Source organism: Cryptomeria japonica, chromosome 10, assembly GCF_030272615.1.
Source record: "Cryptomeria japonica chromosome 10, Sugi_1.0, whole genome shotgun sequence".
Lineage (NCBI taxonomy): Eukaryota > Viridiplantae > Streptophyta > Pinopsida > Cupressales > Cupressaceae > Cryptomeria > Cryptomeria japonica.
The window spans coordinates 65,297,037-65,311,846 of NC_081414.1; the positions used below are offsets into that span (position 1 = coordinate 65,297,037).

The 14,810-nt window shown below is 35.2% G+C and overlaps 1 protein-coding gene across 3 annotated transcripts; it reads left to right on the forward strand.

Moving 5' to 3' along the window:
* The first annotated feature begins 1,218 nt into the window (after positions 1-1,218).
* On the forward strand, positions 1,219-4,857 carry LOC131859563 (alcohol dehydrogenase-like 7). Of its 3 annotated transcripts, none has more exons than XM_059213478.1 (10): positions 1,219-1,677; positions 1,762-1,901; positions 1,994-2,037; positions 2,126-2,448; positions 3,072-3,154; positions 3,255-3,330; positions 3,706-3,767; positions 3,859-3,954; positions 4,045-4,185; positions 4,353-4,857. In XM_059213478.1, exons 1-10 carry the CDS (start codon positions 1,599-1,601, stop codon positions 4,467-4,469), a joined length of 1,161 nt encoding a protein of 386 aa, XP_059069461.1. In that variant the 5' UTR covers positions 1,219-1,598; the 3' UTR covers positions 4,470-4,857. The 3 variants fall into 3 exon arrangements, with proteins under 3 accessions (XP_059069461.1, XP_059069460.1, XP_059069462.1); XM_059213477.1 differs by having other exon boundaries at positions 1,224-1,677; positions 4,344-4,857; XM_059213479.1 differs by lacking the exon at positions 1,219-1,677 and having other exon boundaries at positions 1,763-1,901; positions 2,129-2,448; positions 4,344-4,857.
* The last annotated feature ends 9,953 nt before the right edge of the window (positions 4,858-14,810 follow it).

The following is a 14,810-nucleotide window of genomic DNA, read 5'->3' on the forward strand; positions in this document are numbered from 1 at the left end:
AAATTTCAAATTACTTCTAAATTTTTACAACTTTCTTGCATGGTAAGTCCCTTACTTATAACTAGGATTCAAGTCCATATAATCAAATAGGATAGGGAACTCAATAGTTGAGCACCCTAACTTCACGCTTCTCAAAATCCTGCTTAAAAATCCCATATAACTCTCAATTTTTTACAGCAGCAGCTTACTTGGCAAGCCCCTGCTTATAACTAGGGTTTCAAGGCCACATTAGCATGCTTTTTGCCAAGGTGTCCAAAACAACCCAAAAAAAAGGTGAGACCAATGGTCATGCAAAAGGGAGACCCATAGTTGTGAAACAAATGTTGCATCACATGATTGGTTGCTTTTAACAACTATGGATAGTCATAAGCTCGCACGAGTAGTGGAGTTGGCTTGGGTCATGGGTTTGCTCCCCATTGGTCTTGGATTTGACTTCGAGGCTCGGGTTCGCTTGATGCACATGACTTCCAAGCCGCTACATACATCGCTAGAGAACTTGTCTCGCCTCAGCTTGCCACTTCCTGGTCCAACTTGGTAGTTTGAAATCCCAAGGTAAGGCAAGTTGGGTGTTGGGATGGGTTGCACGGATACCTCTAGAGTATGGGTAGTCATCATTAATAATAACAACTCTAAAGTTACAACGTTTGGTGCAATATTGTCAGAAAAAAATGGACATTAAATCAACAAGTGTGGGCATTAAATCAACAACTACTTTCACAACCATTGGAACATGCTCAAGTACTAGGTCCTCTCCCCTATGATGTCCCATGATCATACTTTTTATTGAGGTGTCCAAAAAGGTTCCAAAAAACAAAAACAAAACTTAGATGGAAAGTATTGCTTTTTTAGATCTAAAGAATAGATTTCTTTCAATTATGAATACTCATGATTAGAAATAACAACTTCAAAATCACAATTATTAATACTATATATATACTCAAGAGAAAGTTGAAATTTTTTTCTCCGACTAAAAAACCAACTAATAGTCAAACAGTCATAATATAAATTTGACACTTTTAATTTGATAAAAATGTTATAATCAAGTCAAAGAAAAGTGGGTGAATTAGATACATACCAAAAATTCCTAAACCAAAGACAGGCGCAAGTTAGTCTTTCTCCACATTGCCCATTTTCAAGCCCTCACCAAAAACATAAGATCTTAGCAAATCTCTAGACGACCCAATAGGACCTGTCACTTATTTAATGTGACGGCCTCTTTCAACTTACAGGTCCCTCACTCCCGGTCTATTTGGGGAATCTGTTGAATGAATTACAAATATGCCTACACCTCCTAGACCAAGGACAGCCACAATTGAGCCTTTCTCTACATTGCTCAACTTTCAACCCTTACCTACCTCTAAATAACAACAAAAAGGTATAATGAGGTAGTGGAAAGAACGATGCCAACACAGTTGCACCATTTCTTTCAAAATCTGATAAATCATGCTGAGGAGATTATATAACAACATCAGGGCATTTGTGGTTATATCTAAAGAGTTTTCTATTTAGCCTATCTCTCTTCTCCATCTCGTTGACCTTTTTAGCATTCCTCTTCATACAGTTTCATGTGTCCTTGACGATCTGTATCTTCATTGTGTATGCTACACAGTCCACAATTACATACAGCCATGGAAGAACCACTTGACAACTCTAAGGGAGAAGTTATCACCTGCAAAGGTAAGCTATTCTCTAGTGTGATTTTTCCCAGTTGAATTGTAAGCTTTTGAGGGGGAAATCTGATGAATGGTCGGTTTGTTGAAGCTGCTGTGTGTTGGGCAACTGGTGAAGCTCTGGTGATGGAAGAAATTCAAGTGGCCCCGCCGCAGGCTCTGGAAGTTCGCATCAGAATCATATGCACTGCTCTGTGTCACACTGATGTCAGTTTTTGGAGTAATAGACAGGTTGGTACATTTCATTTCATTTGCATTCACCATGCCTCTGTAATCAGACATCTGTAATTGTGATTATTTGATGTGCATTGTGGAATGGTCAGGATAACACAAGGTATCCTCGAATTTTTGGCCACGAAGCAGTTGGGTATGTTGTTCAGTTCCCATTCCATGGTTTCAATGACACTAATTTTGCCAGCTGATCAAATTTTGATTACGGGTTTGAATGGTGCAAGAAGAGTGGAAAGTGTTGGGGACAATGTGAAGGATATTGAGGAGGGAGACCTGGTGATACCTGTGTTCATGCCGCATTGCACTGAGTGTGTGGATTGCAAGTCAACTGAAAGCAATATGTGTGCCAGATTAGAAAGTAAAATTGCAGGACTGATGACAATTGACAATAGCGCCAGATTCAGCATCAATGGGAAACCCATATACCATTTTTTGGGTGTTTCCAGCTTCACCGAATACACTGTTGTAGAAGCTGATTCTGTCGTCAAGATAGATCCAATGGCTGCCCCTGATAAAGTTTGTCTTCTTAGCTGTGGGGTCACAACAGGTAAAGATACTACATTTTTTATTTAGTGAATAGTGGGTAATTTATTTCAATGGAAGAAGAGTTACAGTGTCTAAGACAATTGTAATTCTCAAATGTCATAAAATAAGTCCTTAATATATTTGGCTGAAGAATTTGAATAGCCCCTTTGGTTTTCCGTGCACCCACAAGCCAATATTCTTTGGTTTAGAGGCAAGGGTTTAGAACAATGTAGTTGTACTTGTTGGTCTACTGATGAGGCTTCTGTGCAATGTGCACCCACATACCAATACCAAGAATCAAATCTTTAGTGCTCTAATGCAGCTGGGTAAGAAGGATGTTTTCAACTACCTCGAGTATTCATTCCCAGTCTTCCTAATAACAGCTATGCCCTCTTCAAATCTAGGCAGCTAAACTACTGTAAGTCTGTGCTGCTTAGCTGCAATAGCATGACAAAGTGTGGCATTATTACTTGGTACTAAAAGTTGCTGTAAGTAAGATTAGGGATAGACTTGAGGACACAAGAGCCAGGGTGACTAAAAGTTGCTATACAAGTATAGTGCGTTAATGGATCAAAATGAGTTATAAAAATTGAAATTTTTCTATAGTTTTGAAGAATTGATTACCTTTATGTTCTTGTTTTTCAGGGTTAGGTGGGGTTTGGAAGGTGGGCAATGTACAGAAAGGCTCTACTGTGGCTGTCTTTGGTTTAGGAACTGTTGGCATGGCTGTAATTCACCTACACTCCATTCACCCAATGGCAAATAAAGAGGATTTGGTTTACAGATTCTATAACTATTTCAAGAGTTTTCTAGCATGTAAAGTTGCAGGTTGCAGAAGGGGCAAGAATTAGAGGTGCATCTAGAATCATCGGTGTCGATGTGAAGCCTGAAAAGTTTGACATTGGTACGGTGATGGATTTGAACCTCTTTCGCGTTATTTTGCATTAAAATAGACCATTTTTATTACATCATTGGGGAACCAATCTATGGATTAACTTACGGTCAAATTTCTGACAAATTCTGCAGCTTACATGCCATTTACGCCAAAATTGTACCCACGAAATTGCAGTTCTAGTACCTGATATTTACATGTTAATTATCAATAGTAAAACTATTATTGTTTAATCGTGTGCTTAAGCTGTTATTTTGTGTTTATAAACAATCATTCGATTCATCTCAATGCCGTTGCAGCTCCTTTCAATGTAATTAATTATAATGTTTACTCTTGACAATCTCAAAGATGCAATAAACAATAAAACATGTTGTTTGCAACTGGCAGGAAAGAAATTCGGTGTTACAGAATTTGTGAATCCTAAAGACCATGAAAAACCTGGTGACCAGGTTTTTCTTCTTGAATCCTTTAATTTTTGACAATGGAGGAGTGTGATGGGAGCAATGAAAAAGAGTTAAATTTGTATATATTTTATCACAGGTGATCAAAGAAATGACTGGAAGTGGGGTGGATTACAGCTTTGAATGCACAGGCAACAAGTCTGTCATTGTTGAAGCCTTCAAAAGCACTCGTAATGTAAGATCTCTTGCATTGTTTTATTGAAGTGGAATCAAGATTGGCTTGATGCCATTGTATTGTATTGTTATTAACAGAGGGAGTTTGCAGGGATGGGGTACAACAGTGGTTACAGAGATACCCATAGACTTTGGAGAATTGCTAGGCGGTAAGACCATAAAGGGATCATTATTTGGAGGAATGAAGGCAAAAACAGATCTGCCCCTAGTGGTGGACATGCATATGAAAAAGGTTTTCTTCATGATCAAATTATTCCAAACTTAGCAGTTTGAGTCTGAATATATGATCATGCAAATAAGTTTCTTCAAAGTTTACCCTCTCATTTCTGGCATTAACATTAAAATTGTTTTGTAATATGATTACTCTGATTGTGTTTGCTGTTGTGTCAGGAGCTTCAGCTAGATGGTTTCATTACTCATGAAATCTCATTTCCAGAGATCAGCAAGGCATTTGAGTTGTTGACAAAAGGAGAGTGTTTGAGATGCATCATGTGGATGAACAGGACATTGCAGTAGCATTCTACACCTGGTTACAGAGAACACTTGGGTTTCTTAGTGTTTTAGGCTATTGCGGAGAATATGTATTTTTACATCTCTGATCCAACTATGTTAGATTCTGTCAGAAAGGGAAGAGGATTTGCACTCCTTTTCATAATAAAGTTGTTATTGTTTTGTTGTGTTGATCTTAAGTTTCATATTATGGCCTTGTTTGAGTTCTTTAGCAGTGAAAGATGTTTGCTGCCAGGACATATTATTGTAATGCATAAGTTAATTGAACATGTGGGCTGTTTGGATAACTTCATCACATTCTAGTTCTCAGAAATTGAGCACTAAAAGAATTCTTCAGTTGATAGCATACATGGAAACTCAGTAGTATAAATAGAAAATACCAAAACTTAATTCACTTCGTGTAGTAAAACATCGTGTATTTATTTAATTTATATTTTTGATCATACATTAACTTGTATCTTTTTTTTTTCATATATATAGAAAAGGATGACTAGTTATCATTTTTATGAATTCTATAGGTAATCTGGAGTTTATATATAGAGAGAGAGAAAAGGATAGAAAAGGATGATTAGTTATCACTTTTATGAATTTTATGGGTAAACCAGAGTTGGCAGAGTTGTTGCCTTAGGAGTAAGTTTCAAGTCCATGTCATACTTATATATGATTAAGCATCTCTCCCAAAATGAAATAGACAACAAATAGGTAGTTATGCTAGGGTAGTCTTGACCTCTATTTCTAAGTTTTAATTTATTCATGGATTCAATCTCACTTGATTTCAACTAGCATTATCCATTAACTCAAATGAAATATTCAAATTTTAGGGTATGCCTGAGGGAACATTGTTTAATTTGCTCTATGGAGTTGGTGTATTTATGACGAGACATTGATGTACATATGGCATTGATGATGTATTTTGATGACTCGTGGATATATGATGGGCATTTGACAATGGACACTATTATTTTTTGATATATGGATAGTTATGCATGTGGTGGTTTACTTATATGTATGCTTATGATGGTGAAGATGTTTGATTATGCATGTGATGGTTTATGTAGATGCATATGGTGTATATGATGTGGAAGATAAGATGATTTATATGTTGATAATGTTTATGATGTTGTCGACGCCTATGTCAATTGTTTTAATAATGATGATTTTTAGGATGTTGATGCATATTAGTTTGTGATGATTATGTATGTTAATGAGTGCATAATGTATGGTATACATGGATGTTTATGATGATGATTATGTACATGTGTTGATTAACCTAAATGAACCTAATGAGTCTAATGAATAATGAAATGGTTAAGATGGAAAGATGCGTAGACTAACAAATTTATATTAACTTAAAATGAACCTAATGGATAATGAAATGATTAAGATGAAAAGATACACAAACTAACAAATAACTTAAAATGAATCCAATGGATAATGAAATGATTGGGATGGATGAGATGCATATGATGTTTTCTAGATGCAGGTGTCAAGTCATAATACCTTAGATGTAGGAGTAGGACAAGTGAAGGATGGGAAGACAAAAAAATATGGGTGAGGATTCAAGTGCACATGGAATCAATGATTAAGCAAGGGCTAGGAATAAGTGGATGGGGGATAGAAATATAGGATAAATGATTAAGGGATTTTGAGTGCAATAAGTAAATTGAAATGTATTGAGCACTTAATTTGTTATACCATGAGATAATATACACAAAGGCATGAGGATCTAGAGTGGCTTCATATCATGTGCATAGGATTGAATCAACAAATAAAAAGGTTAGTCCAACATCTCTCAAGGTCACAAGGGGTTTGGTGGGCACAATGCTGAAAACCACAAGTAGAAGGAATGCCCTAGTGTAACACAACGTCTCAATGAGCCTCAATGGGTACAATTTAGAACAAACATACAAACATGAGACACAAAAGTCAAGAACATACAACTAGTTTCATCAATCAAAGAATGCAATGATATGATTGATCATCGTGACCCTAAGTAGGTAAAGTAGGAAACCCAAAAGAAACATAAACGAGATCCAAAAGCAAAAAAAAAATTACATGTGTCACGTAACTTTTGCAAAGATGATGGATGGGTAAATGTTGCTTGATTTAGGGAACAATATATCTTGTGAAGGAAAGTGATGGATGAACATGACTTAGATGCCTGATGGCACTAGGATGAATAGACACAAGAATGGGACCTAAGGTTAGATATGTGCAAAGGTGGACCTTGGTTGTGATGAATGGGATAATTTTAATTATAATATGTACAATATTTACAAGGGATATTGATTGTGTTAAAATTATCTATCTTTACTATTTTTGGATTTTTTTAATTATTTTAATTTTTTTTTGAATGTGAGATGTTGCACTGATTCAAGTATGGAATGGCTTTAGATGGGTGATATTGAGGGTCTCATCCTACCCTTCTAGAGTAGCCAACTAATAAACACTGAATTGATACTTAGTTGTAATAAGATAAGAGGCCAATCAATTAGGCTCAAATTTTCCCTTCTTTTCTTAGTCATATAGGTTACTTTGGTTTTCACAAAGAACAAGGTCATTGAATTAGAATTATTTAGGCTTGATCTTCTTGTTATAGCTTCTATAGAAATTATTCTAATAAGCTCGCAAGTGACTAAGGCGTTAAGGCATAATTCATCTAGGAGCTCTAGTCGATGAAAGTGTACAACTCGATACTCCTCACCATTGGTAAGCTTTTTCAAGGATATACACAATGATGGAATGTTGACTTCTATTGGCAAGATTGCTTTAGCACGAAAAGGAAAGGGAATATGAAGTGGCTCTAGTATGTATATGAATATTGGTATGGTATGGCCATAAGATAGGATTAAGGTGGATGTGCTAATCATGACCAATATCATTAGTTGCCTCAACTTAGATGTTACCTCGAGGATAATAAGGGGTAGACCATGTTGAACACGTTGTTGGATTGAGAGGGGAGTGAATTAGTCCAGACCTTAAAATATTCTATTTATGATCCTTTAAACTTCAAACCATAATTAACACATTACTAAAATTATGAAACATGAAAGCACACAACACAACAAACACATGAACACCAGAGTTACATGGAAAACCCTAATAGGGAAAAACCATAGTGAGAATCACACTCACAATATGAATAACTATTTACAACATTTTAGGCTCAAGGCAAATGAGCTCACTACACCTAATAGGACTTGCAAGACTAAGGCATACAACCTTAGGGAAATATACAAAGGACTTGCATTACTGAGACTCATTGACTCTGGACAAGATATATAGAATTGTACAATCTGTCAAAAGGAACACACTACCTTCTGATAGGTACAAGGAATAGATGAATTGAAATGAACAAGATCTCCTAATCATGAAATTATCCTTGAACCATTGTTTCAAGTGACCAATATCATGGAAAACACACTTGACATCAATCATTGTCACGATCAAGATATCATCCATAAGGATCTTCACAAACTAATTTTTGCACCAAATATGCTTACATATCATTCACATCAATTTTCACGCATTCCATACCTCAACTCATACATCCCCACATCTATATATACAAGACCATTCATTAAAGCCCTCAACTAGGTCGACCATAATCAAAATATACATAAATTAGGCCACCCTAACTAATAATACCAATTCAGTCCACTTTAGGAGATAGAGGGGACCCAAACACATCACAAAACATTCTTCTCAAATGATTCCAATAAACTACACATGCTAACACATCTTCTAAGGTCTCACCAAATAGTTCGGGATTGAATTCACGAGATCAATGTGCCCAGAGCATTTTGGTCCTTCCATTTTTGCACACAAACTGAACTAAGGCTTCCTGAGGACCTGCAAGATGTTCCTTTGAATTCTAACACCAAACTTTGAGGACTAAGGCACCCAAAATCCCTTGGTCCTGGACCAGGCTGCCCAATTCACCTTAGTCCAGGATTTTTTGGTTCTTCTTTACAACATAGGCATGTAAATGTCTGTTGATTACTCTTATATCGCTATGTCTCCACCAGAAACTTGTAGTTGCACTTACAAGACAGAAAGAGGGAACAATGGTAGATATATAGGTGTTTTCCTTAGCGAACCCCTCATTTTGGTGATTTTCACCTCCACGACTAGCCAATATTAAAATTGGAATAATGTGTGTGCTCTTGAACCTTAAGTGTGTTTAAGATTTCTATGAGCTAATGTATGTAAATGCAAACTAGAGTCTACTCAACTGTGTTAGAGAAATACCCTAAAACTATATTGATGTAAATTATGAACTAATGCATAAATGAATTGAATGCTAAAATATTAGATCTGAAGCTTGCTTGCAAAAATATGAGAACATAAAATTATACCTAATCCATACGAAGAGGTACAAGCCAATAATTCCCTATCATCCTCCAATATCTTTTGAAGTTTCTATGCTTGATGAATTTTGATGAAGATTTGATGATAAATAGGTTGTAGATCTTGAATTCTCCTAAAACCAACACCTTCACTTCATAAGGATATCTCCAACTTTTTTCAATGCTAGATTAGATATCACAAATGAGGAAAAGAATTGATTATATATTAGATTCTAGGTTTGATTTAAAAAATAGGCAACCTAGGTTTGTTATTTATTCACACGAAGATAGATTTAAATAGGGTAAGATCATCTTATTATCCTTTGGGATAGAAAGCATGAGACCGTGTGGCAATTTTTGTCCTAGTCTCGACACTTTTAGCCCGTCTTTTTAGGAATGCAAGATAATAGGGTTCTAATGCCGTAATTAAGTTTGTGGGATACTATATGATGTTCAGATAAGGGAAATATGTCTGGATATTTAAAATATGGTAGGACCTATGATAAATCAAGATAATTGAAATATAAAGGGCATGCCTAAGATTAAGGGCCCAAATGAGAGTGTGATGATGTGGGAATCAAGAAAGCACTCATGTTTTGAATTAATTATTAATTAATTGCATATGATAGTCCTATGATGCATAGTATAATGAGACATACCAAAATGAGTGCTAATAAAGCATGGAATTGGACACCCTAATTAAAGGTGTACAATTTACAATTCTACAAGTGGAAGGGATACCCTAGCGAAAAATGATGTGGTAGAGAATAAATTTGGATATTTGTGTTCCTAAAATGAAAGTAAGGGGGGTGGCTTCTATGCACTTTGTAAAGTACTCAATGGTAACGATACTGAACTTATATCCATTGGAAGATGAAGGGTGAACCTTGCCAACTAAGTCAAGGCCTAATTGAGATGGCCAAGGAGTTGTGATTGGTTGCAACACTTGAGGTGATACATGTTGGTTAACAGATTTGTCCATCTTAAATACTTTTCAAAAATGACTCCCAAATGCCCAAATTGAAAGACAAAAACAAGAACCAACAATTGAGTCACTTGCAATGGTGAGTGCAAGTGCTCTCTGAATTTTGATATGAAGGTGCAACTCCCTTCGTTGGATAAAAATGTATATTTTTTTAATATGCTTTTAACCAGAAAGCAATAAAGGCAACTAACATCTTCTCATAGCCATGACATAGATGCGAATAGCAGATTTATAATGAAGTGAATGAAGATAAGTAAAGCACAGTTTAATTACCCACACCCAAGAAAATACCCTTTCCAATGGAATCAAAATGCCTTGGACTCTGATCGAGTCTCCCTCATGTCTCAAAGGACAAGGGGGATCAAAATACCTAGACAAAGAGCTAACAACAGATTTCTTTCCAACATACAAATTATTTCTGAAATCAAAGTTTCAGAATTAAATGCATACACATAGTTTGATGTAACAGAAAAGACAATGAAAGGTAATTACAAGAGAAACAAAGCTCATTGTAATCAAAAGAAAATATTGACAAATCCACAGATCAACAAAATCTTCTTCATTCCATCAATGCCAAAATGTGAGCTCACAGACTCAACACTTCTGAAAAATAAAACTATGCAGTCCAGAAAACATTGTCGCCCCCTCTTTTTTTACAACAGAAAGAGAAAAAAAAAGAACCCCAGCTCTTTTCTTTCATTACATATTTATAACCTCTTTTTTCTAAAGAGAATTTCAGTTATCAATAACCGATTCTTGAAAAGATTATTAATTAATCTTTTCTTTTATCTTTTATCTTCTTCACGACAATTTTTTTTTTTTTTTTAGCTTCAAATCTTTTATCTCGGAATTTTTATAGACTCATACTCAGAGATTAATAACTTTTTAACGCAATAATATTTTTCCAATCTCTCTGGTGAGGATTTAGAAAACTAAGTTTTCTAAAAATATCAAAAAATCAACGCGATCCAATGGTTGAATTGAGAGTTATGCCCCCCTCAAATAGACTGATTTTTCTGTCTTAAAAAAATTGTGGTTACAGGTTGCATTGAAAAACTACAAACAATATACATGCCAATGTTATTGGATTATTGAACTTTCTAAATTTTGAACTCACACACTCTGAACCTACATCTATTTAATCTGATGAATCTCTGAACTCTGAATTTGAACCTCTGAAATTGAACCTTGAACCTGTGGGATTCAATCAGAAGGTTCAAAATTACAAACTTTGCCCACAATATGCTTCATTTATCACCTTGTCTTCATATTTGGTTGCGCGTTGAACCTTTGAACCTTGAACCTTTAACCAAAGAAGGTTCAAAGTTCAAGTTCAATGACCAAAAATTACAAAGACCTTACACTCATAAAAACTAAAGCTGTGATACAACCCGCTTCAGTTGAACTCGAACTTTGAACTTGAACCCAAACTTTGAACTTTTTGAAAAGGTTCGATAGTTCAAGTTCAATGACAATTGTTCCTTTGGGTTGTCATAGAAAAAAATGTTTAACTTTTTATTGAGTGCTCTGTTTCTTGTGAAATTTTAACTATAGAATAAATAAGCCAAGTAGAGAATAACCCAGAAATCATTTTTGCATAGGACACATAAGACTTGGGATTTAATTATTTGGGCATATGGGTAACCCAAAAATAAAATAATTAAAATCTTCCAGCCGACATGGAGTTTGGCCATAAAAACTGGTCATTTTGGAGAAAAGGATGTTAAAATTATCTCTAAAAAAGGATTTTGTGTCATCTTTCACATAATTTAAAAAATAATGATTTCTTTGTGACTGACAAGTAGGGGATGTCCATGAGGGTCCTTGAAAGTTTGAACAAAGGTGACCAACACTTTCAACATCAAAACATTAGCAATAGCTGGTTTTTAGCTGATTATGAGGCTTTAGGCACGAGCAAAAATATAGGGGTAACAATACATATATGAGATCTCCATGTTTGTTTTCATAAAAGGTGTCTTTTTATATATTGACATGCATCATGCTCCATAGTAGGCAAATGAAATCCCATTCTGAGAAGAATTTTAGCCAAAACCATTACACTTTTGTGTGCCCCATAGATACTACCATGAACCTCTTGTAATGTGAGGTTATCATCTATTGTGTTTCAACATCACGATAAATAGTCATCATATCCTTGGCAATAAAGTGTATCTCCTAGGAGAGTGTAGCAAGATATGTGTTGGATAAAGGATTTAAGTTGGTTGCATATAAGATACCAAGGAGATATGAGACCAACAATATACAAAATTATCTCAAAATTGGGTACATAATATAATAAATTCACAACTTTGACTATCTTGCTCTATGTCCAGCAAAGATCGAATTGTGGCCATAGCATCACCATATTTATGTTCAGGCGAGAAACTTGTTAAAACTAGATGCGAGTAAAGTACTTTTGAAAGTTGTATACTATACATTTCTAGGGTAGAAGCTTATCATTTATTATTTTATATTCGTTATTGACCCATTTGATGAATATTTGAGAGTCACCATATACTTGAGTTGGGTGATGCTCAAATGAATGGTCATTTTTAATCCTATAATTTAAGGCCTCATACTTTCCCATGTTGTTGGTGTAAGGGAATTACAATGTAATGGTTTTTGGGATGAACTCACCTTATGGAATGATGAAAAGGATACTTGCTCTTGAACCATGATAAGTATAAGATCTATCAAAGTAGATCTTCCATAGAAGTTTCTCATTGACCATAAATATTGATTGATAAGGAAATTCTATGATTGAAGAATGTTTTAATTAAAACATATTTTGCTAGTTGATTTGCAACAAGTTTTCCTTTGATAAAATTTCTATCAACATATACAATATCAAGTTCAATAAGAAACATCACCCAATTATCCATTATCATGTGAGGGATCTATCCTTAAGAGAATATATTTAAGAGGATCTACCTTGGATATGAGCTTCATTTGATGACTAAGCATGTGTCAAAGATTTTGGGAGCAAAAGATGACAACTAAACACACTTTTTTCATGGAAGAATATATCATTTAAAAAGTGTGTGTAATATTAAGATGGGTCTCTCCTTTTTAGTTTCATCACACTAGACAAGAAGTCCTCCTATTTCTATTCATGTTGTTTATGTTATAATAAAAGTGATTTTCTTGAATGGGAGGCATGAGGATAGGTGGTATTGCTAGGTATTCCTTGATTTTATCAAAATCCTGTTGACATCGGCCATCCCACTAATAAATAACATCTAATAGCCTACAAATTTCCTTGAAGACTTCATAGTTGTTTAAGTATTGTAGGTGGAGTCGTTTCTATGATAGCCTTAAATTTTTTTAGATCAACTCCCATCCCTCTTCTGGAAATAATGAATTTCAATATCTTATCAAAAGTGACACCAAGGACACATCTCTTGGGATTAAGTTGTAGTTGACATTGTGCATGGCGATCAAAGATATGTTCAAGGATGTGGGGATACTCTTCCCTTGTCATAGATTTTCCAAGGAGGTCATCTACATAATCCTCCATAATGATGTGGAGTCGTCATGAAATATAATGTTAATAGCTCTTTGGTAGGTAGCTCATGTGTTCATAAAAAAATGTTCCCAGGGAGTATTAAAGGTTATATTGTGTTGATCTTCAATGGTAATGCAAATCTAATTGTACTCAAAAACTCCATCTATAAGGGATAACATTGCATGACCAATGATAAGATCCATAATGATGTCTATCTTGGAAATAGGAAGTCATCCTTTGGACATGTTTTGTTTAGATCTCTAAAATAAATGCAAATGCACGTGCCCCAAGTCACCTTGATAATTAGTACACTGCTTGAGACCCATTTTGAATAACCATTGGACGAATGAAGCCCACTTCAAGGATTTTTGAAATTTAACGGGATTTCAACCATTTATAATTCCCTTTGAGACTTACATAAATAGCCAAACTAGGCACCCAAAACTAGAACACCTAGAACTAGTCAACATGTATGTAAAATTAATCCATGGGACCAAAACTATGATTCATCACTTTATCTAATTCATAGGCCAAAAAAAAAAAATTGCATATCTTTATTCACTCTATGGGCCTCAAAGAATCACAATTGAATACATATATTAGATTATATAGTTGGTAGTAAAAAAATATAATCTCATCATGAGGAGAGAAAATATTTGGAGGGTGGCATCTTAATGCAAGAGCGTCCCCGGTCTATGAGCAATCTTGCATCAACCAAAAATATTTCCTTTTAGTTTAGTTCTTGTTCAGTTCAGTGTGCAGTTTTTTGTGTTCCTACCGATACCTACCAGTATTTTCTTGTTTTTCATTGCAGATCCTATTTTTGGTTTCCATGCTAGTTCGTGTACTTAATTGCAGATTTTCAGTCCATTTGGATTCTTTTTCGGCTAGTTATCGCTTCCGGTTGACTATTTCTACGTTCCAGGACAGTTCTTGTGCTTACAGGTTAACTTTCCTTCATTAATAGAGTAGTTCTTAGCGTGTGGATCTATTTGAGGTCTTGTCTGATGTTCTTTGGCGTGTGGTCGACCTTCCTACTGATCCGCACTTCTTGATTGTTATTTTCCGAAAGGATTTCTTTCATTCTTTAGGGCCGACCTAGTTACACATTTCATTTTCCTGCATTGGTAAATGTAATCTTTTGTGGCCAACCCAGATATGTTCCGGAGGGTATATATAGGTTATTATGTAATCATTTATAGGGCAAGGCAGGTATAAATCAAAATAAGGATTTAGATTCATTGTTGGAAATCCGATTGATTTTGAGAGTCCCGGTTGGATTGTATCTGGCTTGTAGCGTGCATGTAACCGGTTAACTACCAGATGTTCTATGATGATTGTATGTTGATAACCAGAGGTTCTAAGACAATCAAATTATCTGTTTCAGTGATCTTGCTATGTTTTCTTGTTGCTTTCGTTATGTTACTCTTGCTGCATAAGCCGATTAATTCTCCTTTGAGGGTTTTACCGGTTATGGCTGCATCAATTGGTATCAAAGCTAGTTATGA

Bases quoted from the DNA above. Each gene is read 5' to 3' on its own strand.
- LOC131859563 (XM_059213477.1), top strand. From the start codon at position 1,599: ATGCTACACAGTCCACAATTACATACAGCCATGGAAGAACCACTTGAC. The intron at 2,038-2,125 runs GTATGTTGTTCA...GAATGGTGCAAG, and splicing joins TTTGGCCACGAAGCAGTTGG to AAGAGTGGAAAGTGTTGGGG. The intron at 4,186-4,343 runs GTTTTCTTCATG...CTGTTGTGTCAG, and splicing joins TGGACATGCATATGAAAAAG to GAGCTTCAGCTAGATGGTTT.